Source organism: Sciurus carolinensis, chromosome 13 (genome assembly GCF_902686445.1).
Source record: "Sciurus carolinensis chromosome 13, mSciCar1.2, whole genome shotgun sequence".
Lineage (NCBI taxonomy): Eukaryota > Metazoa > Chordata > Mammalia > Rodentia > Sciuridae > Sciurus > Sciurus carolinensis.
The window spans coordinates 59,063,165-59,090,911 of record NC_062225.1 but is presented as its reverse complement, the minus strand read 5'-3'; the positions used below and the strand labels follow the sequence as shown (position 1 = coordinate 59,090,911).

The following is a 27,747-nucleotide window of genomic DNA, read 5'->3' as shown; positions in this document are numbered from 1 at the left end:
ATAAAGCCAGGCCTTGGCTACCACCAGATGGATGGTGGGCTACAGAAACATGAGTATAGAGCCAGGGGCCACCCAAATCTTGGACCCCAGAGCTCAGAGTCAAGAGTAGGGGGTGACTCTCAGCAGAGGTGACTTCTTCACTCTGCACCGATATGCACTGACTTCTAAATGGGTGGGCAACTGGCTTATGCTGCTTTATTCTTTGTTGAAATGACCCCAAACCTAAGAGTTTAGGGCCTGAGAGTAGTCTTCAAGGTTTCTTTGGTGAATGTTCAGGAAAGTGTGAAGCAGCCAGTTCCCTAGCCACTGCTATTAGGTTAGTAAAAAACTTTCAGATACAAAACCAGTGAAAACATCTGTCCCTCCAGCCCTCCCAGACTGGCCATAGTCAGCCAAGATCAAAATCAGATAATTCCCAGTCAACAGTGGTGAGAACACCCACTGTGTAGACCTGGTAGGATTCTCGAGATAACGTGTGTACATGTTCTATTATATGCTGTGGTACAGAGTACCTGCTAGTGTAAAATATTTTTACTATTACATACCTGCTTTTATTTCATTTCAAATGGGGAAAGGAGGAATGCCCCTTTTCCAGTGAGCTGGGCTTTGTTGGACCCCCATCAGAATTATTCTCCCATGGTTATTACCAAATTACCCCACCAATCCCTGACTTCATACCAGTTAGATCTTAGAACAAAAAAGAGGTGTTAGGTTGGCAGCTCTCCATCAGGTGTGGGCTACACAGATGCCTAACTAGGTAATTAATTCAGGATCACAAAAACCACATTTGGGGCTGAATGGCTGTGAAACCACCCAGGGAATTTCCTGTTCTCTTCAGGATGGAACTTTGGATATGGAGTTGACTTCTTTCCACTGCTTCCTGCAGAGCCCTTTCTCCATGCTTCTAGCAGGGCCATGTTTTTAGGGTTGGGTAGTTTTCTCTCAGATAAACAAATTATACTTGAAATCTTAGCTCTTCTGGAATAGGAAGTGGCCACATTGAACTCTGTCCTCTGAACTCTGTACCTTCAGACCTTCAACATAATTGTTACTCAACCTGAGAAGTATTTAAAAAAAATTCACAGACCCTAACTGGCCTTTTTGGATAGCTGAAGTGGATGGGGTTATGATCTCAAGATAACTGTGGGTAACACTGAAAGTGTAAATTAAAATGGCAAGATGCAAGACCAATAGCAAAATGTATGCAAGAGCGCCACCTGCTGGGTATCTGAGGAAGAGGACTGGGCTGGGCTTGGAAAGGCAGAAAACCTTTAAGGTTTCTAGATTAAATCATTGAAATGGATAGTGTTTGCTGGCATCTTAAATGAGAATCCTGTTACTGCTACCAAGCACATGATGGTAAACAGTGTAAGCGTAAAAATGGAAAAATCACTTGGTTTGGCTCTCGTTTCCCTGTGTTCGTTCTAACAACCAAACTACATGCTTTCACGGGGTGGCAAAATCAAAATATGTGGCATTAGCACATATTTTGGGGGGAGATTGAGGGACTCTCCATGATTCTCTTAATAATCAGGATGGAATGTGTAGGCAACCTCAGGACTTACACGTGCAGATAAAAAGGAAATTATTTGCATAAGGTTGATTCTTATTTAATTCTCCCAGGATCCAACTTTTGGAACATCTTTCTGCTTTGCTAAAATTGAATACAATTTAGAAATCTGACCAAATGGGCTGTTTCCCAACTAATCCATCCCCTACATGGTCAAAAAAAACAAAAAACAAAACCAGGAGGAGTTATGTGTATGTTAGAACTCAATTCTGTAGTCAATTCACAGAAAAGAGGGCAGCTATATTGGACATTAGCAATCCTGGGGGACAGAAAAGGGTAATTCAGGCCTGCAGGTGGCCTGCACCTGGGGACAGAGTAAATATTCAGTGTGGTAGCCTCACTTCCTACAGTAGCTGCAATAAACTAGGCTGCCTTGAATGAGTGAACTGAAGAAAAATCTCCCCTGTAGGAAGTGACAGAAACCTAGACTTACAGCAGTGGGGGAGGTATGAAGGGAAAACAGCTGAATTTGTTTGACATGTTTCTGCAAGCCTAGACTCACGGAAATGGAGCAGGCATGAGGGAAAATAGTTGAATTTATGTTTGATGTGTTTCTTGCAGATTTAGAGGAATACTGGGGATTGAACCTAGGGCCTTATGTGTGTTTACTGAGCCTCATCCCCAGCCCTTTAAAATTTTTCCTTTATTTTGAGAGATGGTCTTGCTAAATTGCCAAAGCTGGCTCAAACTTGCGACTCCTGCTGCCTCTGCCTCCAGAGTGGCTAGGATTATAGGCGAGTACCACTGCCTCTGGAGCCAAAGCCTTCCTTCAACGTGCTGCCTCTGTTCTTGGGGTTAGCTGACTGGCTTCTGCAGGAGGGTTTGAGCCCCTGAGCACAAGGGGACCTCCCCTTCTTTTCCTTCCAGAAAGGCCAGCAGCCTCAGGCCAGCCAATGTCCTTTCTTCCTGAATGCGCAGTCTGGTGAACTCCACTGTCTTCAAAAACTCAGCAGTGGGTGGAAGTTCTCTGAAGAGCTGAGAGAGGTGGTGGCGCTGCTCTGACACTGTCCTCTGCAGGCGACACAGCCTCTCAGAGCTAGAGGGAGGCCAGCTGGACTTGCAGACATGGAAGAGGTGTCTGTAGAGGTATTTCACGAAAGTCAGGGTCTCAGCCCAAAAGTTGACTTCTGCTTTTTCAAACAGGTAGTCTTCTTCCTCCTGTATCAAATGAAAACGCCCAAAGTCAGCCTTACAGGGAATGTTGATGAGTCCCAGTCGGACCAAGCAGGGCCCTGCCAGATGCAAGAGGTGTGTCCTTCCCCCACCTGACAGAGGGCCACTCCCACCTGTCACCACCCATAGCCTCACCACTTGCAGCCTTGAAGGTCACTGTCTATTTTCACTCCTTGTACTTCTCCACCAGGGAGGAATTTTACCCCCAGACTTAACATGACCTTTGATAAAGATTTGTTTGTAGTTCAAAGCCAAGATATTTTGGGGGCCTGATGCCGAAAAGGGGACCTTGACAAGGAAGTAGGCCCTAGACCTTAAGGTACGTGGAGAAATCAGAGGAGGGAGGAAGGCACATCTCAGCTGCAGACCAAAAAGCAAAGAATTACCAAGCTCAAGACACCAGCCTTTGAGTATAAGACCTGATTTCTAAAATGCTGCAGATTTTCAAGGTCATTTTATCACAAACACTTTATCATGTCTCCACATTTCCTGTAAACAGGCTGGTTTTTGAACTCTTGGCCTGCTGGGGATGCCAAATTGGCCAGCAAAGTCAGACACTGGTGGCTGATGAATTTCTGTTCTCAGGATGCTTTTGCTGCTTGTCTGGGTCCTCGGTTTCCCTATCTGAATCTGTGCCGCACCCCGCGCCCCCAGCAGTAAGTTTCCCAGAAGGACCCTAATTCTCTGGAAATGTTTCACCCATAGACCTACCTGTGGGGAGCCCAACACTAACTCCAAGGCTGACTGATAAACATTATTCATAATTATACTCAATATCCAAGTAACTTCTTTCCAAGTCCCCTCGCCAGCTTTCCTGAAGGCTTGCCATGGGAATGCCAGAAGTGAGCGCGAGAGTCTCCCAGCGCTCCCAGCAGCACCTGGCAGGCATCTCCAGATCGGTCCCTGCTCTGTATGCAACATTCAGAAGCACACTTGTAGCAGCAAGCTCACTAGGCTCTAAGTGCCAGTGGGTTTAGGACACGTGCCCTTAGTCCCCAGGATTACCTGGTATGTGCTCTCCACACAGCCCACAAGGTCATCTCCCTCTCCTACTAGCCATCCCAGCAGGATGGACAGTCCAGGAGCCAGCTGGTCCCACTGCTGAAGCAGGTCACACAGGACGGCCAAGGCCAAGGTGAGAGCGATGGAGGCATCCACCTGGCAGAAGGCAAATTCTGCAGAGATGGGAGAAGAGAGCAATGAAGGTACTGCTGGGACCAGCCTGAGGGAGCCTGCAGGACTCTGAGAACATGAAGGGTCTGGGATAAATCCCTGCCACCAGCTGGGCAGGAGTGGGTGGATGCGCATCCCCTCCTGAGCCCTCCTGTCTACACTGCTAGAATGAGCCACAGGTCCACACCCCGCCATCTCCATGCCCCTAATCCAGTGTGGACAGAAGTGGGCCCACCTGCAGGACGAGGCATTTCTCTCCTTTCCCTCTCCAGCATAACTGGAAGGATCAAGAAGTCCCACCAAGCGTCTCCTCTGGAAGGCCTGCACTGTGACCAGATTCACTGGTTTTCCCTTTCCTCTGGAAGCAAAGCCTTCTGGGAACATAACACGTCAATGCTCTAGTACCTTGGAGCAGGGCAGCTGAACATTTTTCCTCCATGGGCCAGACAGTAAATATTTTAGATTGTGAAGGCCTTACGGTCTTTGTCACAACTACTTAACTCTGCCCAAAGCAGCCACAGACAATATGTAAACAGATGGCTGTGTTCCAATAAAACTTATTTATGGATGTTGAAATCTGAATTTCATTATTCTTTTGATTTTTTTCAACCATTTAAAAATGTGAAAACCAGCCAGGTGCAGTGAGGTACACCTATAATCCTACCTATTTGAGAAGCTGAAGCAGGAAGATAGCAAGTTCAAGGCTGGTCGGGCAACTTAACAAGATCCTGCCTCAAAATAAAAAATAAAAAGGGTTGGGACTATAGCTCAGTGGTAGAGCACCCCTGGGGTCAATTCCTAATACTGCAAAAAAAAAAAAAAAAAAAAAAGAAAAACTATATGTAGTTTAGGGGCCATTCAAAATCAGGCGATGGGTTCGATTTCACTCATAGTTTACTGCAGTCTTGGAGAGAATTTGTTTCAGACCCTTGACTTCCGGGTTGCCTGAAGGCAGGGTGCTGAAAGAGTAGAATGGGGTGTTGAAGGAGGAAGTGGGGTGCCTTGTGGAAACCATTGCTTACTTCACAGTTTGGCTTCAGACAGTCCTAAATAAGAGGCCGAATGTTGACACTTCCTCCAACTCTGCCCCTCCTGTTCCAACCTGCAGGAGGCGTGAAGCTCAGGACCCAAGTACCCCACTCGGCAGTGGGCTCTGCAGATCCCTCCCACACCAATATCTGCCTTTCAGTCCAGACCTAAGCTCCTCCAGATCCTTACTTCCAACCTCAGCACACAGACTATCTGGCCCCCGATGGGACCTGATCAGCACACAGGGAGAAAGTTGAGAGTCTGGGACTGAGAACAGATGAAGGCTTCCCCATGGTACTGAACCAGGCTTACTGGGGTGACCCTACCAAGGGCCTATGATATGTCAGGTCCTGATTGAGTGCTTGATTTTCAACCTATGTTGTTTTGTTGGTACTGGAGATTGAACCCAGGGATGCTTGACAGTGAGTGCTATATCCCTAGCCCTTTTTGAGACAGGGTCTTGCTAAGTTGCCCAGACTGGCCTCAAACTTGGACTCCTCCTTCCTCAGCCTCCTAAGTAGCTGGGATTATAGGCACACTATTGCACCTGGCTTTTTCTTGTGTGTGTGAGATATATGGATATTGAACCTAGGGTCTTGTACATGCTAGTCAAGTGCTTTACTACTGAGCCACATCACCAGCCCCCAACATCTATAAACTGGGTATTACCATTCCTGATTCACAGATGAGAAATCCAGGGCTCAGACAGGGTAACCCACAGAACTCCAAGTGGCTATAAAGAAATCGGAATGGATAACAAGTTTCATGGTGCATGCAAGGCACAAACTTGGGAGGATCTGCATCAACATTCCTGAGATGCAGGTTTTTATGGTGAGCTAAACAGAGTGGGTGACCATCCAGCAGGCTAAGGACTACTCAGAGGTCACACAGCAGAGCCTAGATCATGGAAGAGGCCAAAAGGATGGATGTCACTGTCCTCAGAGCCCTTTAGTGTTCCTGTTCTCCATGTTGCTCACTCTGCAGCAATTTTTGGAAACAGAATTTAAACTGGGAAATAGGAAAAGAGGAAGAAAAGGGGTGGGAGAGGGGGCAAAAATGCATTTTGGCTGTAGGTCTGAGCCTCTATCTGCAATCTAATCTCCATTTTGACCTCTGACTGGTCTGTGTAGTTGTCAACTGGTTGAGAATTTGCAAGGAGAAGGCCTCTTTCAAACCTCTAAAGAACTAAAACTAGGATTCAGTACAGAGCAGATGCTCAAAACATACCTGTTTATGGCTCTGGAGATAAGGAAATTTTATTTTATTTTTTTGTACCAGGGATTGAACCCAGACATGCTTAACCACAGAGCCACATCCCAGCCCTCTTTTTAATAATTTATTTAGGGATATGGTCTGGCTGAGTTGCTTAGGGTCTTGCTAAGTTGCTCAGGCTGGCTTGGAACTTGTGATCTTCCTGTCTTCTGAGCCACTGGGATTCTAGGCGAGCCCCACCGTGCCCAGCGGGAAATCTTTCATTTATCCCACTTGATTTAGTTTCAGCACTAACAGAGACTGGCATAAAGAAGGCATTCAATAAATAGTAACTAGTATTATTCTTGATAATAAGAATGCTTTACTCCTACTGGATCGTCACTTGCTTCTACTGTCCCATCCCTATTTAGCCAGGGAGGAAGCATGGTTGTGTGCAGGTTGCATTGTTAGTGGTGATGCTGTGTGAAGTCCATCTCAAGTCACAAACTACCCCCGCCCTGCAGGAAGGCAAAGGGGAAACTGCCTGACCCCACAGTCACAAAGGTGTATTTGGCCTTATCACTTTTAGTCATTGGGAAAAAATAAAGAAAGAAAAGGAAAAAAAAGCAAGCAAACTGCCAGCTGGGGACTGTGTTCTGAAAAAGGTCCACAGGATTGTGGAACCAGCAGTAGGTCAGCTGATTTTGAGACCTTCCAGAAAATTCTACTTCTGACTCACCCCTCCCACACCTTCCTTTTTTTTTTTTTTTTTTTTTTTTCTTCCTCCTTAAGGCAAGGACTAAAAGCCCTTCAGGGAAGAAAAAAGTTTCATCCACCAGCAAAATCAGTGCCTGCAGCTCCTGCTGGGTCCATAGGAACATGTAAGGGTGACTAGAGATGCCACCAGGAAGACCCAGGCTGCCACACTGGCCCCACCTGACAGGACAGGCAGCCTTCTTCTTCACCATTTTGTCATAAATCATGTGTAGAAAGGGGCAGGAGAGTGATGGGATGCAAAAGGCAGGAGGGGCAGCTGGGGTGAGGTGGCTGGAGAGGACTAAAACTAGCCAAATGCGACCCGCGCAAGATGGGGAGGGAATGAGGTGGGACTGGTTGGTTTTAGATGGCCTGCCTGAAGGGCCAGGTGCACCCCACGAGCTTCCTTGTTCACGACCTCGCCCAGGACTAAGATGGCTCAGTAGAACAGCCTAGATCTCTACTGGCAAGTGCCGTGTGAAGGGGAGGCTGAAGAGGAGGGCAAGGGATTTCACTTAAACACACACTCCCCCAAAGAAACAGAACATGCAACCAAGCAACGCTGTGTTTCAAGCATGACTATGTGTCCAAAATAGCCAAAACAACCCAGAAAAAAGAAAAAAAATGAAGGACTCACATTTCCTGGTTTTAAAACTCACCACACACAAAGTTTTGGGAATCAAGATAGTGTAGTGGGTTTGTGTGTGTGTGTGTGTGTGTGTGTTTATCGTGGTCCTGTGAATGAAACCCAGGGTCGTGAGTATTCTAAGCATGCTCTTTACCAGCACCGCAGCTTGACAGTGTGGTATCAGCAGGAGGTCTCACAATACAGATCAACAGAACGGAGATGACAGACTTACAGATCAATGGAACAGGGAGTCCGGAAACAAACCCACATTTACAAATAATGTTTTCTTTTTTTTTTTTTTTTTGTTACTGGGGATTTCACCAGGGGCACTCTAGCACTGAGCTATACCCCCAGCCCTTGGTAAAATTTTTGTTTTGATTCAGGGTCTTGCTAAGTTGCCCAGTTGGCCTCAAACTTGCCATCCTCCTGTTTCAACCTATCGGCTTGGTCAACTGATTTTTGGCAAGAGTGCCAAAATGATTAAATTGGGGGAGAACCCTTTCAACCAGTGGTGCCGGGACAAACGGATATGCACAAAGAACAATGCTGGTGCGGTGCAGTGGCGCGCACCCGCACTCCCAGGGACTCAGGAGCCGAGGCAGGAGAAGCTCAACTGATCTACGGTCCTGCGAGCAATTGCCCAGTCTCAAAAAACAAAAAGGACCGGAGTAGCTCAGGGACAGAGCTCTTGCCCAGCACGGGTGTGGTCTGTGTTCAGTCCCCTGTACTGCAGCGGAGGGAAGAAAGCACACAGTCTGAGTCTAAAGACGTGTGGAGATGCTCTTAGACTAAAGCCATAGGCAGGTCTCCTTCTCAGTCCTTCCCAAGGGAGGTCAAGTCAGCACAGTAAATGCTGAGTGAGTGGTGATGGGGTGAAGTCTCTCTGCCCCCAGCTCTGGAGAACCCTGTTTTAGTGGAAAATCCCTCAGTTTCAGTCGGCTGGCAGGGAGTCAAGTGCTGCCATGACCATTCGCCCATTCGCCAAGCTTTTATCTACCCACTGTATTTACTGATCGCCTGCTGTGTGTGTGTGTGGCGGGGGACACTGAGAAACGAGGAAAATTCTGGTCCCTGTACTCAGAAAGCGAATAGTTTAGTCAGAGGCAAGCTGACACGAACGAAGTGTCAGGAAACAGTTCAAGATGGTGCATGACAGAGACTAATTATACCATTAGAGGTGGTAATGAAAGGCCAGAAAGGGAAACAAAAACGAAAACAAACCCAAGAAGTGGGATGGGAGGAGGCAGAGCTTGGGGGGGGGGGGGCACAGCCAGGCAGGGTACTGGAGGTCCAGCACAGCTGGGACACAAGTAAGGAGCCCAGAGCCCCAGCAGCAAGGAGACTGGACCTGCCAGTGAAGAGGAAGACGGGAGGAGGGGCAGGCAGGCCAGGGCAGGCCCAGGAGGCAAAGGTGGTATTCGAATCCGAGTAGTACTCTGCCTGCTTTTTCCTCAGCTAAGTTTCTTGAGGATTCAGTGGGATGTTTCTAGACAGTCCCATTATTTATTTCTAGTCTACTCCATAGGCTTTCTCACTACCCCTTGGCAGAGCCAGAACTTGCATTTTAATTAGCTGTGGGAAACTAGCAGGGGCCAAAGCACAGTCCATCTGCTGCCTCTACTGTTACCTTTCCTGGGGCAGCTGGAAACCCCTCTGCCCCCTGCCTCCCCCTGCCCTTCACCCCCAAAGCCCAGCGTTCTCTGCTGCCTGCCTGGGGCATCAGTGCCAGGGTCCACAGCTGGGATTCCCAGGCAGGCCACCAGGGAATGCACTTCATGTCCATACCATTAGATGCCCATCTCAACCTCAAAAGGACTCCCAGATGACCCACCCTAGAGACAAATGGCCCAGAGGAAGTCTGGTGTCCTAAATGGAGAAGGGTAGTCTTTCCAGCTTCCAAGAACCCAGCAGAAAGCTGGGGTGGGAGAATGTGTGTGTGTGGGGGGGGGTGGCGGGGGCCGGCGGGTATTGGTCTTTGTTCTTTATCTGAACATTTAAAAAATGTCATCAGAGAATGTCTGTGCTGGTCAGAGGTCTCAAGGGCAACCCCAGTCTCAGCAGGCACTGGGCCAAGTGCCCGGGCGTGTGTACACTAGGACTAGGTTCACCCACTTGATGTCAAAGTCTGTCGCTGGGCTACAGCAGGCTTGCTCCGCCTTCCCACCTGGCTATGGTGTTAGGTGCCGAGGGGAACTCAAGACTTCACCTGGCCCAGGTGGACCCTCTTCTTCCTCCCCTTCTTTTTGGTTTTTAAGCCCTGGAACCTGCTATTTAAAAGAAAGGACACAAAGAGGCAGAACCCAACCAAACACACTCAGACCCCAAGGGACCCATCAGAAGCATGGAACGGGCACAGAATTGTTTGGTTTTCACACAAGTTTGCTACAGCTCATATGTTTTCAAAATTAGACAATTTTTTATAAAAATCCACATTTATGTCTTTTTTTTTTTTTTTTTTTAAAGTTCTGGGAATTGGACCCAGGGCCTCATGCATCCTAGGCAAGTGCTCTGCCACTGAGCTTCACCTCCAGCCCTAGAGCCTCTTTCAAAATTTCCGAACATTAGTCTGGTGTCTCTAGGTCCATGCAGAGCAGAGCAGTGGCCATGCCCTAGAGGCACATCCAGTCTGGGACACCGACTGCCTGCCATCTCGTTGTTCGCAGATGTGTTCCTTTTCTTGGCCCCTGTGGACATGTGTTTTCTTGTGACCCCCACTCAAGGGTACTGAGGAAGGCAGTGTCCCTGCGCCAGCCCCTTACCTTGATAGAAGAGAACACGGAGACCCTCACCTGGCCCTCCATGCCAGACCCTGCCCTCTCCTTCCAAATCTCGACTGGTTACTGCCACCCCCCTTCCCCTTCTGGGACTGTAATAGCCCCTTCATTAAAGTCTTTTGAGGTGAACAGCCTAGCAGGTGGGTGGGTGAAACTCAGCATTCCCCAGGAGCGAGAGGCCACTCTCCACCTGGGCCTGATGTGAAGAGGCTCATCTCTTCGCCTCCCTTTCCTTGGAAGGTGTCTCGCAGCTCACCCCTCCTAAGTAGCCCCCTGGGTAAGATGAGGTGCAGACACTTCTGCCAAACAGCTTGCTACTGAGCCCCTTCCGAGCAGTGGTGGAAATACGTTTCCAGGTCTGAGGGAGGAGATCAAAAACACCATTATTTGAAACCTTAAAAATATTTGGGGAAAAAAAAAAAACCTTTCAAATATTAGGAAATTTGTTTTGTCTTCATTTACTAGTTATTTTCAAATGGAACAAATGGCCTAGGTTCTAGAAAGTTCCTGTGAGCCTAGCTCCCAAAGGATGAGATTCCCCACAGATGTGCTTATGTGCCATAAAATCTGTGCCTGTCTGATATCAACGATTTTCCTGGTGACCCATTATGAAAACAGAACTACCCTAGAAATCCTTTGTTTTCATTTTTTAAAAAAGATCATTTAAAAATTTTTATTTTTTAAAGTTTAAATAACCATAATTTGAAAAATGAGGGCCCACCTCAAATCACTAAGTAAATACATTTTTTTAAAGAAATGGATACAGCCAATACAAATGAAAACACATACACACTACATAGGAGCTCAAGTGAGTGTTTCTTATTCGCTGGGCCATGTTTCATGGTAAAGGGACGATAAATTACAACTGGTTAATCATACATATCCTCTATTTCTCCCTGACCACAGACCTTGAAATGTCTTTTCCTTGAAGTGGCTTCAGTTTTTTTTCTCTCTGCCTGCCTGCCTACCTGGCTTCTTTCCTTCTCCCTTTCCCTTTCCTTTCTCCTCCCTTTCCTTTCCTTTCCCCTCCCTTTCCTTCTGTACTAGGGATTGAACTCAGGGACACTATCACTGAACTACACTCCAGCCCTTTTTGTTTTTTATTTTGAAACAGGATTTCACTAAGTTGCTGAGACTGGCCTCAAACTTGCAATCCTCCTGCCTCAGCCTCCCAAATTGCTGAGATTACAGGTGTGCGCCACCAAGCCTGGCCATCACTTCAATTTTCTTTGGCTTATTTCACTATTGAAACTTCTTTCTCTTACAGGGAATTACTTCTCAGCCTGAGTTCTTAAGACCAGCTCTTCTGAATTCCTTGTAAAGCCTCTCTGGCCCTCAGTGTCACCTACTTGGCCCTCGGCTCCTGCCCCCCCACCCTCTGAGCTGATTCAGGACTGAGGTAGGAGACAGGAAGAAACCAAAGGACTGATCACTCCAAAGCCATCATGAGCACAAGGTACTGTGCCAGCAGCCTAGCTTGGGCCTGGAACATCCAGCATAGAGTTCCAGGGGGCTTGCCCAGCTCCCCAGCACACTGGTGGGACATGGAGGGTGGTGGGAACAGATGGTCCTAAAGCAAAACTGAAAACCAGAAATTTTAAATTAGAAAAATTCAGGAAGATAATTTTTCTCTCCAGAGGACCTTAACATTACCATCTCCTAGCCTTATACAGAATCCAGAAAGTTCCCTTATAAGTACCACCAGGATTTTATAGCTCTAAATAGAATAAACACACTACATGAGCAAATCAAGGTAGAGTCAAGTGTCTCTTAATGACATGGACATCTGAGAAATGTGTCCCTAGGCAATTCTGTTGTGCAAAATTCATCAGGTATTCACACAAACTAAGATGGCTACACTATCACTAGGTGATATAATCCAAGGGCCACTGTTGGCTGTTGTTGATTGAAACATTGTTGTGTTTTGTCACAAAGTAATTTTTTTTTTTTTTGGTATAGCAATTTTTAAAATTTATTCTATAAAGTGATTTTTCAAGACTTATTAACAGTGCTCAAAATATTAAGTGCTTGCATTCTCAAAGTTTCTGGGAATTTCTCTTCTCTTTTTGTGCTTGGGATTGAACACATGGCCTCGTACATGCTAGCAAAGTACTCTTACCACTGAGGTACAGTTCCAGAAATTTTCTATCTTGAAACTCAGTTTATTTCCAGACCTCTCAAGGCCCTTCCTATCTGCCCCTGTGACCAACATTCCCCAGCAACTGCTCTGGAATTACTGTCACTTCCCAAAGACCTGTGGCTGTGGCCCTAAGCTGCTGGAAATGGGGGCTGGGGGGAGGGAAGGGAAAGATGGGGAACACAGAAACCTTTTTTTTTTTTTTTTTCAGTATGGGAATTTAACCAGGTCTCACTAAATTGCTGAGGCTGTCCTCGAATTTACGATCCTCCTGTCCCAGTCTCCTGAGTCACTGGGATTACACGTAGGCACCACCATACCTAGTCAAAAACCTCTCTTTCAAGAACAAGCCATGGAAGAGAGAACCATCAGAGGATACAGGGCAGCTTCAACTGGGTTTTCAGCCCATTGAACAGGGGGAAAGAACAAACGCGGCAGAATGGATTTAAAATGAGTGCCAAGAAGAGCCTGGGTCTTTGGTATCAAGTAGAGAAGCTCTGCTCTGCTAGTACTGTCCTTGGCAGCGCTGGGGGGTGGAGGAGGAAAGAAGCAGGTTGTTTTTGACCTTGCCATGAATGTTACTAGTAAAAATAATCAGCACAAAACTAAACGGACAATGGCAATAGCACATGATAAAATTCACAATAACCAAAGAAGTCATTTTGTTAATAACACTACAAACTGCAAATAACAATACCCAGGCCAAGTGTGACTTGGTGGAAATAAACACAAAAAATAAAACAAAGTCTAAAACTGGGCATGAAAAAAAAAATTTTTTTTTTTAAGGGCACTGGGAATTAAACCCAGAGGTACTTTACCACTGAGCTACATCTTCATCCCCCTCTTTTTATAAAAATTATTTATTTTGAGACAAGGTCTCACTGAGTTGCTGAGGGACTCACTAAGTTTCTGAGGCTGGCCTTGAACTTGCTATCCTCCTGCCTCAGCCTCCCAAATTGCTGGAATTACATGTGTGTGCCACTATGCCCAGCAGTAAACTTCTTATTGACTAAAAATTTTAGTCAATTCTTATTGGCCCAAAATAAAATCTTCTCCTTATTAAATTTACACATAAAAGAGTCACTACTTAAAAAGGGAGAACATGAGAAAGGTTTGGCGGACCTCTTTAGATCACAGATAGGAACTAAATTGGAGTTCCACTGAAAAAGAATTTCTTAATGGAAAGTAGTCCCGACACCCTTCAGGTCAAAATGGCAAGGTTAAACACACCACAGGCATCTTGCCTGCTGGCCTGCAGGTAGGAAAGGAGGTGAGCCCCATGGGTGAGCAGCCCTCGCAGGAGCAGAGCCTGGCCTGTCCCCACAGTCCCATGTCTGTGCTCTGGGCTTCTCAGTCCTGCGTCGCTTGCTTCTCTGGGTGGCAGGTGCGGTGCCTGGCACTCTCTGCAGCTCTGTGAGGCCTCTGCTGCCTTCTGGTTTGCCTTTACCTCTCAGCGCCATCTCCTCCTTGCCCTCTCTTCCGTGTCCTCAGTTCCCTGTCCTGACGACAGAGCACTTGTCAGGCTCGTCTCTGCCACTGCCTTGGTTCATCCTCTTGATTCTTCCTTTACACCATCAGGCATGTCAGACTCCTGGCTTCAAGTCTTGTCCTCCTTGACTCCACGCTCACCCCTGCCCTGTGGTAAGGGTGGCCTGTGAAAGCAACTCCGACCTGATGTGCCCTGGTTTAAAAGCCCTCGGTGGCTCCAAAAAACCCAAGTATTGGGGTGAGGGGAAGGGAAAAAATAACAGAATGAATCAAACAGCATTACCCTATGTAAATTTATGAGTACACAAATGGTATGCCTTTACGCCATGTACGAACAGAAAAACGACATGTATCCCATTTGTTTACAATAAAAGAAAAACAAAAAACAACCAAATATCCTCCGTCCTTAGCATGAAAGCCTCTTCCTGCCTGGTCCCCTGGATCCTGTTGCAGGAATAAGAAAGATCACAGCTCTCTGGAGTCAACCCCGTTACCAGTGGACTGCTGTCCCGGCCAGGGGCCCTGGGGGGGCACACCTTTTTTCATTCTGGGCTGCTGAGCCTCTCTCGCTAAATTCTCCACCACCACCACCCCCTGCCTCTAGTCAAATCTTTTCTAGTGGACCTGAATCTTCTCAGTGCCCCAGTCCCTTCTCACCTGTATCCATATCATTTTTCCAGTGATTAAGAGGATCTCCTTGGTGACTTTATTCATTTCTAGAGAGACTCCTGTTACCTCAGCCTTATTCTTTCAGTTTCTTTCCAGCTCTAGCAGAGGAGACTCTGTGCCAATTCTCAGTGTCTTGGGGGAACAGGGATGGGGCAGTTAATAAATGCCTGCTATTCCTTGTCAGAACAGACCAAGGGAGTAAATCTATCATGAAAGGACCTCCAGCTGGGCGCAGGGGCACATGCCTGTAATCTGAGTAACTTAGAAGACAGGAGGCAGGAGGATTCTAAGTACGAGGCCACCCTGGGCACAACATAATGAGACCCTCTCTCAAAAGAGAAAGGGTAGGTGGAGAGTGGGCACAGTGGTGTATGCCTCTAATCCCAGTGACTCGGGAGACTGAGGCAGGAGGACTGAAGTTCAAGAATGGCCTCGGAATTTAGTGAGACCCTAAGCAACTTAGAACCTGTCTCAAAAATTTTAAAAAAGGGCTTGGGGTGAAGCTCAATGGTAAAGTGCTCCTGGGTTCAATCCCTAGGACTCCCGCCCTCCACCTTGGAAAAAAAGGCTGAGGACGTAGCTCTGGTAGTGCTCTGGGCTCGATCCCCAGTACTCTCCCTCCACACACAAAGCAAACGCCCAGAGGACACAGTCCCTGAGGACTAACCCTGAGAAGGAGTACGTGGGGGGACAGATGAAGGGGTTAAAAAACGAATGAGGACAGGTTTCGCTCAGTGGTATAGCACTTGCTTAGAGGGTATGAGACTCTGGGTCCAATCCCCAGACTCCCCAGCACTGCAAAAAGATAAAAGGAAAAAAGAAGAAAAGTGAAGAGGGGCTAGTTCTCCTCCACATTTGCTGAGGCCTGGGCTCACACAAGGACAAAACGTTGAGGACAGATGCCTAGAATGGCTGCGAGCCCAGGAGGGTGGTCTGCAGGCCCACTGGCTAGGAACCGCTGCTTCCTGCGCCTCCTCACGTGCAGTAATAAAGTAAGACATTTCACTTCTGGAGTCACCTGTGTGCTAAGCCTCAGATGGAAGTGGACCTTGTGAAATAGAGCAGTGTGCGGGGAGCAGAGATCAGATCACAAAGCTGCAAAGAGAAATCTCCTCACCCGAATTGCACAGGCCCACTCGTCTGGTTTCCATTTCATTGCCGAGTCTGTTTTATAGTTGCGCTTTTTCATGAAAGCTTTTAAGGGAGGCTATTCCCTGACATCATGTGAAAAAAATGTTCAAATACAATTGCATTACAGAGCAGTGCTCTTGGAAGAGAAGGCAGCCACGAAGCTGGCTGGTGTCCTGTTTCCTCTCCTTTAAAGCCATTTGTTGCTCTCAGCTCTCTCAAAGAGAAGCCCCTGGTCCCAGCTCTCCAGGTCGCTCTCTGAGTGGCACCGATCTGGGAAATACTGCAGAACTGTGTGCTCCCCAGACAGGAAGATGTGGTGGGGCCTTCAGGGAGCTGTGTACAGCTGGGGTGCACCAGGCACCCACCGACAGACCTGAGTCAGCAGACAGGTACACATTCTCACGCTCAAGAAAGGTGTCAAAGTCTCTTCCCGATGGCTTTCTCAGCAATCTAAAACCTCCCGTAACTTCCCCCCTACCTCAGGCCTCATTCAGACTTGTCCTCAGGCTCAGAGGATAGTTTTTCTTAAAAGCTGGTACAGCTAGGACTATGAAGGGGCCGGGGGTGTGGCTCAGTGACACAGCACAGGCTTAGCATGTGTGAAGCCCTGGGTTCATCCCTAGCACCCCCAAACAAACAAACAAATCCTATTATGTAAAATAGTTCTTTTCAATCAAAATTTGTTCTTTTGTGAGCACATTCTTCTTTTCCACACTTCCAGTGTTTCTTCCTTCCGGTGGAAGCCACCAGGCTCTTAACTTTCCAGTTCCCCACAGTCCCTGCCGGGCACAGTCCAGCACACTTCTGCCACTTGCAGACGGCCCCTCCCCTTCACTTGACACTCTGTCTTTGAGTCCACTTAATCTCCCTTTCTTGCCTAAGCTGAGCTACAGATCAGGCCTTCTCAGTGACTCAGCCATCCCCACCCATCAGTGACAGTAATAAAGATGTCCCTGCCAGTATCTGGTCTCACTATTCTTCAACTGCCTCAACTCCAACACTCTCCCATCTCTACTCCCAATAACCATTCTGAGGTCTGAGAACTTGTCATTACTTAACAATCATTTCAACTCCAGTTCCCAAATTCTAAGTGTTATCATTATTTTAACATGAACATCCTCAGCATCACCACTATTTATTGAGCACTTATGTGTGAGGTACTATCATAAATGTGTCAAGTGTATTAATTATAATGATCTTTGAGAGTAGGTTTTATGACATTTATAAAATGAAGCCCAACAGAGATGCAGCCTAAGATCTGGGATAGTCTATTCTACGGCTCCCACCACAGGGCCTCTCTCTCTCATTCTTATCACTAACCTTTTACCCCTTTCACTGAACTGCCCCCTCCCCATTGACCCTGACCGCATCCTTGACCTTGCTCCTTCTCCCCAGTCATCGCTGGTCTCTCTCTACATATCCAGGCCTCCCAGGCCTATGATACTTTTCTTAGTCCCCAAACTCTTGGTCAGCTGACCTGCTAGCAGCTGCCCCCTGGCAGTTCAATCATACTCTGGCTTTTTCGGTGACTGCTCACTGGACCTCTGTAACTGTTTCTCCCTGCTCTGGACCCTCCTCCTCAGTCACCCATTCTTACTGGTAACCTTGTCTTCTACAGAGGACACCCAAGAAGAGGTCAAGTTTCCGACCGACTTCGACGTTCTCTAATGACTCCTTTGAAACATCTGCTTGAAGGCGGGGCAGCATTGAGGAGGCGCTGTTCAGGCAGCGGAGGGAGGTAAATATTTGTATGTGAGGGAGCCACTCGGGGTGGGAAACTGGCTGGACAAAGGCCGTGGGGGAGGCCCAAGGTGCTGTCTGAGGGAGGTGTGGAGGCAAAGGAGCATCTTTTTACATGAGTGCTGAGGAGACTGAGAAGACAGTTGAGCTAAGAGGAGCCCACGAATGGCCTTTTATTTGGCTACCACGTGCTTCTAAACTCCTGGAGGTTGGCTTCTAATCTGCCCTTACCCAACCTTCTCTCAACTCAGGGGAACTCTTCTCAGTCTTCATCCTCTGTGACCTGGCTTTTGACAGTATTCAGCACAACTGGCCAACCTCCTCCCTTGAGAGTCTCTCCTTTTGTGGGTTTCCATGAAATGAAATGGGACTTCTTGGTTTTCTGGATAATCTTCTTTTGCTAGTGCCCCGTCTAAACCATTCCCCAGCCTATCAAGAATGTTCCCACCTTTCTCTCCCCTCCCCCAAACCATCCACATACGTTTCTTTTTCATTCACTCATTCTACATATTAATTAAGGCCCTACCATATGCCAAGCACATGCCACCTATTAAACCCTAGTTGAAAATGCATAGCTCTGATTGTGTTTCTTATTTGTTAAAAAATCTTTATGGGTTCTCTAATGCAAATGATATCCAGATTCTTAGGCTTGGCATTCCAGGTTTTAGTGGACATTTGCTGTTTATGCTGCCTAGCTTCCATTCTCCCTCCTTTGGATAGCTGGATCCTAATCTCCCCTGGAAAGACAGCCTCTCCCACCTTTCAGTCCATGTGTTTTGGGTGGGCTAACTCTACTCCCACTCCAGGCAAGGGCACCTGCCCCAGGTTTGAGCCAATCAGGGTATCACATTCCTTGCCCCTGAGATTAGTTCAAGGAATGGGCCTGAAACCCAACTACAGCCAATCAAATGCAATGGCCTTGACTGACACAAGACTTGAATAAATGAAGATATAAAGGCTAGAGCTGCTGTACCTATCTTGAACTTGACGGCAAATGTGAGCTTACCTGAAAACAGAACCAATCTAGGAGCAACAGGAAGAAATGACATGAACAGGTCCTCAGGATATGATCCGACCATTGAATTATGCCATGTCTGAAGCCAGCCCGAGCCCAGGATTCTGTTACATGCCCCTCTGTGCTGAAATAGGTTAGGGTGGACTTCCTGTCATTTGTATCTAAGAAAATCCTGCTTGATCCAAGGTCCTCCATTTCTCACCCAGCTTCATCTCCCTCTATTCTACTTCCACGCTTGATATGTGTGCTATTCTAACTTATTCCTTTCCTGAACAGGCCTCGAACTTTCTGCAAGGCTTTCCATCTTTCCCATGATTACCCTCTGAAATCCCTCCCATTCTTTAAGGTTTGGCTCTAATGAACTCTCCTCTAGGAGGCTATTCTCCGATTTCCCATAACGACAAGCATTTGTTGGACAAACTAACTGAATAAACACAGACACAGTGACCTAGGATCCCGGGTTCCTTCAACCTGATGCAGGGGCCTGGGCCTCTCGCACACATGGTCCTCAGGGCCTGGACCTGTGTCCTCCATCCTCCCAAAGGTCAAAACCCTTGCTTTCCATCCCACTGGTATCCTTTCCCAAAAAGTTTTCCTTGGGATGATATTTAAAACAAAACATAAAGCCCCAAACCTCAAAATTAACTAAGGGGGGTGAGGGATTGGGCCGTTACATAAATATGGGTGATTTTGGGTTAAACAAAAGGAAAAAAATGTAAGCCCAGGGAAATGGGAGAGGGAAACAGAGTATGTAGCCTTTCTCCAACTCACTCACAAAACAGGCACCGTGCACAGGGAAGCAACATTCCTCTCTGAAAGTATGTTTAGATTTAAGGTAGGTGCAGGTTATTTTATATACACATATAAATATCCTACCTTTTGTTCAAGGTGCCTATTTGCTCTCCTCAGGGACTATTATGAACACAGAAAACTGTTCATTGTTAAATATGGCATGCTAAGTGGTTTTGCTTTCTGGCAAATCTCCAAACCATAATTATTAGGGGACGAGAGCTGCTGAGGAATTCTTGGGTTACAGGAGGCTTTGATCCCTTCCTGCCTTCTGCCCTCCACACGGATTTCCACGGGTGTGGCTGATTTTCACTGTTCTCTCTGCTGTGGTGTTGCTGTGAGGGTGAAGGACTGAACAGAACTGCAAGGTGACAGGGGTTTGGGCCCCCCAGCCATTGCTGAGAGAGGGGTCTGGCTGAGTCTGCCTTCTGGAGCCCCAAATGGCTGTAACCAAGGGAATGCACAATCTCTGTCCAAGTATTGGGGCTGGAATGCTGCGGCCTCTCATATTCGGTTTTCCACACGCTCTGAGAAGCTCAGGTTCTTAGCCTCCCTCATTACCAGTTTCCAGCTGGGCTAAGCCTCTGCTCGAACTGGCTGGCAGGCCCTCGCTGGGCCAAAGGCAACTGGCTCTAGTGGGTGTGGTGTGTTAGCTCATTCCCATTAGAAGTGAGAGAGTGGATCCAAATTCTTTGAGCAACTACAGCCATTTGGTAAGTACAGCCCTCGGATTCATGTAGTCGCCTCCTTTACAGGTCAAGAAGATACTTCGCCTCAGTCACAAACCATTAGGTCAAACTTTTTTTGGCAGTACTTGGGTTGAGTCCAGGGCCTCCTACAGCTAGGCAAGCACTCTATCACTGAGCTACATCCCTAGCCCCTTTGATTCTTCCATGTTATTTTGAGGAACAGGGTCTTGCTAAGTTGTCCCAGCTGGGCTTGAGCTTGTGATCTTCCTGCCTCAATCTCCTGAGTAGCTAGGATATAGGCATGCACCACGGTGCCCAGCTAAAACCTTGTTTATTTTTTGATATTTTTAAAATTTCATATTACAGATATTCAGTGAGAGAATTAATCACCCCCATTTTACAGATGACAAGACTGAGACCAAGAGAGTGAAACCAACTGGTTCAGGATGGAGGTGACTCCTTTTTCCCAGATCAGTATCCTCTCTCCATGATGGCACTGCTCTGCAGAGTTCTCATTCCCAGATGCGAAAACACCTCCCTGGCTATGGGTACAGGTCCCTCTGTTGGAAGGTGACAGTGGGGATGGAGAAACAAAGGCAAAGAAATGGGAGAACAGAGAGACATCAAGGCCCTTCAAGGAAGCCATCAGAAACCAGAAGGTTCTAATGCAGAGGAAGGTCATAGAGTTGTCTGAACCCTACCTACCTGCTTTGGGGAGGTAGCCAGAATGAAGTGTCTGCTGTCACTGGGAAGGGCAGAGACTGTAAGTAGAAGGGCAAAGGAGCCTTGGACCTTGGCAACAAACCATGCTTCCCTTTAGTAGAGCTGCTTCTGGTTGGTGAGGAGTCAGGTGATCAATTGTGATGTGGAGAGAGGTGGACGGCCCCATGGTCAGCCTGGTCCAATTCTAACAGGCTAGGCATCAGGGCAGTGCAGGGGGCTTCTGAGCCTCCTTCTCTGGTTGGGTCAATTTAGTGGATCCCCTTTTAGCCCTCACCTCATTCTATCCTACTCCCCACTTTCTCCACTGTCACCTGCTGTAGAAAGATGAGCATGAGTTCATTCCAGATATGGGAGACCTTTCTTCCCACTCAAGGTGAAGGTCAATGAATCACATAGCTAAAAATGAATTCAAGGTCACATATCAAAAAAAAAAAAAAAAAAAGAGCAAAACACAAAAGTAAATTCCCCTGCTATTTAAATTATAGCAAGGAACACAAAACCTTATTTAGTAATTATAACCAACATTCAAATATGTAAACTTTAATTACACGTTGTGGACCAGTGAGAGCAAAATGAGGAAAAAGGACGAGAAGTGAGGGTGGGGGAAAGCCACAGACCAACTGAGAAATCCAGAGGTGGGAGCGAGGCCCAAGCTCAGAAGCAGGGAGGAAGTGAGAGGGGCAAAGGCGGAGTGGGAGGCTGGGTGATCCCGGGACTGCGTGGGTCGTCCCCTGGACAGTATTTATTAGTGGACTAACTACTACTTACAACTCCTACTGATCGTTATCCTCAACCTTCAGATGCTCCCCGGGAACAGGAGAGCCAGGACAGTCCAATGGAGAAGGGCTGCTAGCTTAAATACAAGACAAGGAGTTTCCTTTGACTTTTAGATAAAAAACAGCTAATAACTTTTAGCATAAGTATTCCCAAATATTACCTGGGGCATACTTATACTCATAAATTATTCAAAAATTATTCATTGTTTATCTGAGATTTGAATGTAACTGGGTGTCTTGTGTATTTTCATTTGCTGAGTCTGGCAAGCGTACACTGACTATCAGACCATTCTTTGGACTACAGCCCCAAGGACCAGGCAAATACTCCCATGGAGGGTGTGGGCGTGGGGAATCAAGTTTAGGTGACTTTTAGAAATGAGTGAAGTAGCACACAGAATGTGCTAAGAGGGATAGAAACCAGCAACTGGGGGACAGCAATCCTCATTTTTCATCAGCTATTCTCTTCTCAGCCTAGGCTGTTCTGGCCCCCTCTCCCTGCCAAGGGTTACAGAGCCTAAAACCAGTAACCACGAGGCTCAAATTGGGCCTGTGTGGGACCCTTGGAAAATTCTAGATGTTTTGTGGTAGGGATTGAGCTTGTGGGAACATAAAGAAACCTGCAATGCCAAAATGAAACACCATCCCTAAGCCCTAGTGTGTTTAAAAAAGACTTAAGCACAATCTTAACTGCTACAATTTTCTGAGGGACAGACCTGAGTCACTTCGCCAGCCATGGTAGAGGGTATTGAAGCTGCCCTTAACTCACAGCTGCGGGTTCCCCCAGCTCTGACTGAGCAGGACCCACAGTGAGGTCGACAGGGGTCACTACTACTTGCTAAGGGGCCAAAAGAGACTGACTTGAGGCTGCTGCTCCCGGTCAGTGGAGTTCCAATCAGTGGGTGCTGGCTGGGGAAACCTGGCAAGGTTACACCCTGCACCAACTGGCTACATTTGAGCAGCATGTGATCATCTGTTGCCGGCCAGTCCCCACTACTGGCTCTGACTGCATGCCCAGCCAGCTCATGCACTTTTGCTCTGCCAGGACCCTGTAGGCAGCAGAGACTGGAACACAAAATAAAGCTTTCCAGGTGTACAAAAAGTATTATGTATATATAACCATCATTATGGCTAAAGAAGAACCATTCCAAATATTCTGTTCTACTTTTTTTTAAGGCAATGGTATATCATGGCTATCTCTGCATGTTGGTTCACTCAGATTTAATCCATTATTTTTAACTGGTGCATGATATGTGGTGGTATGAACATCTATTAAACTAATCCTTTGGTGAACATCTAGGTTGCTCCTTCTTTTGCTGTTCTAAACAATACTGAAATGAATAACTTTATACATATATCTTTGCCCATGTGCACAGATATTTCTATAGCTTAAATTTCCAGAAGTGGAATTACTTGCTTAGTTGGTATACATATTTACATTTTCCATAGATTCCATTAAGCTCTAACAAAGTATCAATTTAAAGTTCCACCTGGGTCTGATCATGCCTGCTCCTTCACAGCTATGGCAATCTACCTATGTGTAATTTTTAAATCCTGTGCCAATACAATGTGGGGAAATCATAGGACACTGCTATTCTACTTGACATTTCTTTATTAGTAATAAAGATCAGCATTTTTTATGTATTGTTCGTGTCTTTTTTTCTTCTATAAAGGACGTGGATTTTAACTTTTGCCTCTTTTTCTATTATCATCACTTATTAATTTCTAAAGACTTCTTTGTATATTGTGGGTAACAATTTAATTCTCATATGTCACAAATATTTCTTTTTGAGAAGAGCTTCGTCTACTTCAATCTTTTTTTCCTCTTTTTTTTTTTTTTGAGATGGGGTCTGGCTGTTGCCTGGCCTCAAACTCCTAGGCTCAAGTCATCTTCCTGTCCCAGTGTCCTGAGAAGCTGGGATTGCAGATGTGTGCCACTGCACCTAGTTCAAGTTCATCTACTTAAAAAAATATATAATATATATATATATATATATATACACATATATATTTGGTACCAGGGATTAACCACTTAACCACCAAGCCACACCCCCAGCCCTTTTAAAACATTTTTATTTACAGAAAGGGTCTCACTAAGTTGCTCAAGGCCTCACTAAGTTGCTGAGTCTGGCTTTGAATTCACAACCTCCTGCCTCAGTCTCTCCAGCTGCTGGGAGAGACTGTACCCAGTACCCAGTACCCAGTACCCAGGTGACCTGCTTAAACACTGATAGTGTTTTCATCTGTTTGGGCTTCAAAGGATTCTTTAATTTTTGCTTTGTCATTGGCGTAATATATTTAGAGGATTGTGCTTACATAGTTAAATGATATTTTTATTTATTTTTGTGGTGCTGGGGATGGAAACTAGGGCCTCGCCCACATAAAGCAAATGCTCTACCACTGAGACACATACCTAATCCTTATTTTTACTTTAAATTTCTATTGTGCTTACAGTTTGGTCAAAAGGTGGCCTAGAAAGAATTCTATTTTATGGTGTTAAAATTTTCTTGGTGATCTAAAATATGATCAATTTTTGTAAATGTTATGTAGCGATTTGAAATGGATGTTTCTTTTTAGCTTAAAGAGTAAAAGGTTTATGCTTCTCCAAGTTTTAAAATATGAGATTCAAATCCTTTGTAACCTTATTTATGTTTGGTCTACTTGACCCTTTAAATTCTGAAAAAGGTAAGTTAAATTATCTTATTATTATTATGATTTTAATAGTTTTCCCTAATATTTCCTCTAATGTTTTGGGGTAAATTTTGAAGCTACTTGGCTGTAACAGGTTTGTGCCTGTTACAGCTTCTTTGTGGATCATTCCTTCATCGAGATTCAATGCTTCCCTTTCTATCCATCTTTATACTTTTTGTCTTATATCTTTGTTTGCCTGATATTCCTAGTGCCACCGATTATTATGCAGCACTGGAATGATTCCACACACTTACGTGAGTTGCTATGTATTTTGGTTTTGAAGTGTCCTGCCCAATGCTTTCCAGAATGAGATGAATGTATCTTGAGACCTCATGGAAGGACCTGGAATGCATGTGCCCTCCCCTCTCAGGAATGTGACGTGGAACCTCATTAATGAACCCTTTGTTAAAAATTACAGCTTTGCAACATAGGATATAAAATCAAGACATTTAATAAATCAAATGCATTTCTAGACATAAGCAATGAATCCACTGCAAGAGAAATTAGGAAAACTACCCCATTCACATTAGCCTCAAAAAATAAAATAAAATAAAATACTTGGGAATCAATCTAACAAAAGAGGTGAAAGACCTCTACAATGAAAACTATAGCACACTAAAGAAAGAAATTAAAGACCTTAGAAGATGGAAAGATCTCCCTTGTTCTTGGATAAGCAGAATTAATATTGTCAAAATGGCCATACTACCAAAATTGCAGATTCAATGCAATTCTATTAAAATCCCAATGACATTCTTTATGGAACCAGAAAAAGCAATCATGAAATTCATTTGGAAAAATAAAAAACCCAGAATAGTCAAAGCAATCCTTAGGAAGAGGAGTGAAGCAGAAGGCATCACAATACCAGACCTTAAACTATACTACAGAGCAGTAGTAACAAAACAGCATGCTACTAGCTTCAAAACAGACATGTAGACCAATGGTACAGAATAGAAGACACAGAGACAAACCCACAAAAATACTGTTATCTCAAACTAGACAAAGGTGCCAAAAACATAAATTGAAGTCTATTCAACAAATGGCACTGGTTAAACTGGAAATTCATATGTAACGAAATGAAATTAAGCCTCTATCTCTCACCCTACATAAAAGTCAACTCAAAGTGGATCAAAGTCTTAGGTCCTACAACAGAGACCCTGAGCTAATAGAAGAAAAAGTAGGCCCAAATCTTCATCATGTTGGCTTAGGACCTGACTTCCTTAACAAGACTCCTAAAGCACAAGAAGTAAAATTAAGAATCAACAAATGGGATGGATTCAAACTAAAAAGCTTCTTCTCACCAAAGGAAACAATCAATAATGTAAAGAGAGAGCCTAAAACATGGGAGAAAATCTTTGGCTGCTGCACCTCAGAGTACTAATCTCCAGGATATATAAAGAACTCGAAAAACTTAACACCAAAAAACCAAATAACCCAATCAATAAATGGGCTAAGGAACTGAACAGACATGTCACAGAAGAAATACAATCGATCAACAAACACATGAAAAAATGTTCATCATCGCTTGCAATTAGAGAAATGCAAATCAAAAGTACTCTAAGATTTCATCTCACTCCAGTCAGAATGGTAATTATCAAGAACACAAGCAATCATAAGTGTTGGTGAGGATGTGGGGGAAAAGTACACTCATACATTGCTGGTTGCAGATTGGTGCAACCACTTTGGAAAGCAGTATGGAGATTCCTCAGAAAACTTGGAATGGAACCATCATTTGACCCAGCTATCCCACTCCTCAGTTTATACCCAGAAGACTTAAAATCAGCATACTTTTACAGTGATGCAGTCACATCAATGTTTATAGCAGCTCAATTCACAAGAGCTAAACTATGGAATCAACCTAGATGCTCTTTAACAGATGAATGGATAAAAAAAAAAAAAAGTAATACATATACACAATGGAATATTATTCAGCCTTAAAGAAGAATGAAATTATGGCATTTGCAGGTAAATGGATGGAACTAGAGAATATCATGCTAAGTGAAATAAGCCGATCCCCAAAACCTAAAGATTGAATGTTTCCTCTGATAAGTAGATGCTGATCCCTAGTGGGGGGTGGGTAGGGAAGAATGAAGAAATTTTGGATTGTGCAGAGGGGAGTGAGGGGAGGGGTGGGGCAGTGGGGACAGGAAGGGTGGTAGAATGAGATAGACATTATTACCCTATATACATGTATGATTACACTACTGGTGTGACTCAGCACCCTTGTATAGCCAGAGGAATGAGAAGTTATACTCCATTTGTATGCAGTGTGTCAAAATGCATTCTACTGTCATGTATAACCAATTAGAACAAATTAAAAAAAATTTTTTTTTAAATTACAGCTTTGAAGCCTCATCCCAACACCACCAAGACCTCATGGGTCATCCCTGGTAGTCAAGCCAGCTTTTCTAAAGAATTGCTGGTATGAAGGGACACCTTAAACTTTAGACTTCACTTCCCATAGAGGCCTGCTTCCATCCTCATGGAGTATTTGGACCTTAATGATTCTGACACTCACCACATGGCTGATGGATCTTGTCTAGCAAGTGTATTTCCTATAAGGGTTGTTCATACTATTCTCTCCCTTTTATGGGGGTCTGGTGTTGGAGAAATGAATTGAGGGCCTCGCATGTGCTAGGCAAACTCTATCACTAAGCTAGGCTACTCTCTCCCTCATAACATTTGAACCTACGGAGAGTACTCTTGTATGGCAATAAAATGTGATTTGTGAAATCAGACTTCAATCATCTCCTAATATCCCACCATATGCAATACCATTTCTTCTTTCTTTTTGATTTCATTTACGTGGAAGGTTTATGTATCTCTTTATTCCCAATTACTGCATATTATTTAAGGTGTATCTCTTGTACCAAAGTGATGTACGGCTGGGTGTGTTCCCTTAGTCCTCAGTAAGAGCACTGTAGGTAATGTGCCCAGCCCAAAAGACCACATTTCTTTGCACAACTTGCAGCTAAATATGACCATGTTATTAAATAAGAACTAAATAAAGTTTCATGGAATTTTGAGAGGGTTCAAGCTCTTTGCTCTTCTCCTTTGTTCTTATCTTCCATAGGAACGACACAGCTAATGCTTCTGTCAGCCATCAAGAGGCAACCTTGAAGGTGAAGCCACATGCCAGGACAGTGAGGCACAAAGGCAGAGGGAGCCTGGGGCCCTCGTGACTGAGAGGTGCCAGACAGCCTGGGCTCCTCCACTGTGTCTGAATCAAGGTTTGACTTTTCTGTTACAAGAAGACATTTGGATTCCCACCAGATGCATCAAGATTTTTGCCTCTTTTATTTAAAAACTTAACCTAAAAATTATTGTCTTCTTTTCTTTTCCTTTCCTGAAAGTCTGAATTCTTATTTCAAGTATATTAGTGATTACTTTAAAATGCTAAATCAAACCAGGCACAGTGGTGCATGTCTGTAATGCCAGACACTTGGGAGACTGAGACAGGAGGATGGCAAGTTCAAGGCCAGTCTGGGCAATTTAGTGAGGCATTGTCTCAAGAAAAAAGAATTTTTTTTTTTTTTTTTAAACAAAGCAGACAGGGGTAGAGCACTCCTGGGTTCAATCCCCAGTACTAGTAAACAAATAAACATCTATTA

The 27,747-nt window shown here is 45.3% G+C and overlaps 1 protein-coding gene across 2 annotated transcripts in view; it reads right to left on the bottom strand.

Moving 5' to 3' along the window:
- Positions 1-438: 438 nt before the first annotated feature.
- Positions 439-27,747, bottom strand: part of Thada (THADA armadillo repeat containing) — a 325,608-nt gene continuing 298,299 nt past the window's right edge. For both annotated transcript variants that reach the window (XM_047521875.1, XM_047521876.1), the window contains 2 exons: positions 3,749-3,918; positions 439-2,728 (listed from right to left, as the gene is read on the bottom strand). In XM_047521875.1, coding sequence (XP_047377831.1) covers positions 2,366-2,728; positions 3,749-3,918 — 533 coding nt within the window. In that variant the 3' untranslated portion in view covers positions 439-2,365. The remainder of the gene's footprint in view (positions 2,729-3,748; positions 3,919-27,747) is intronic.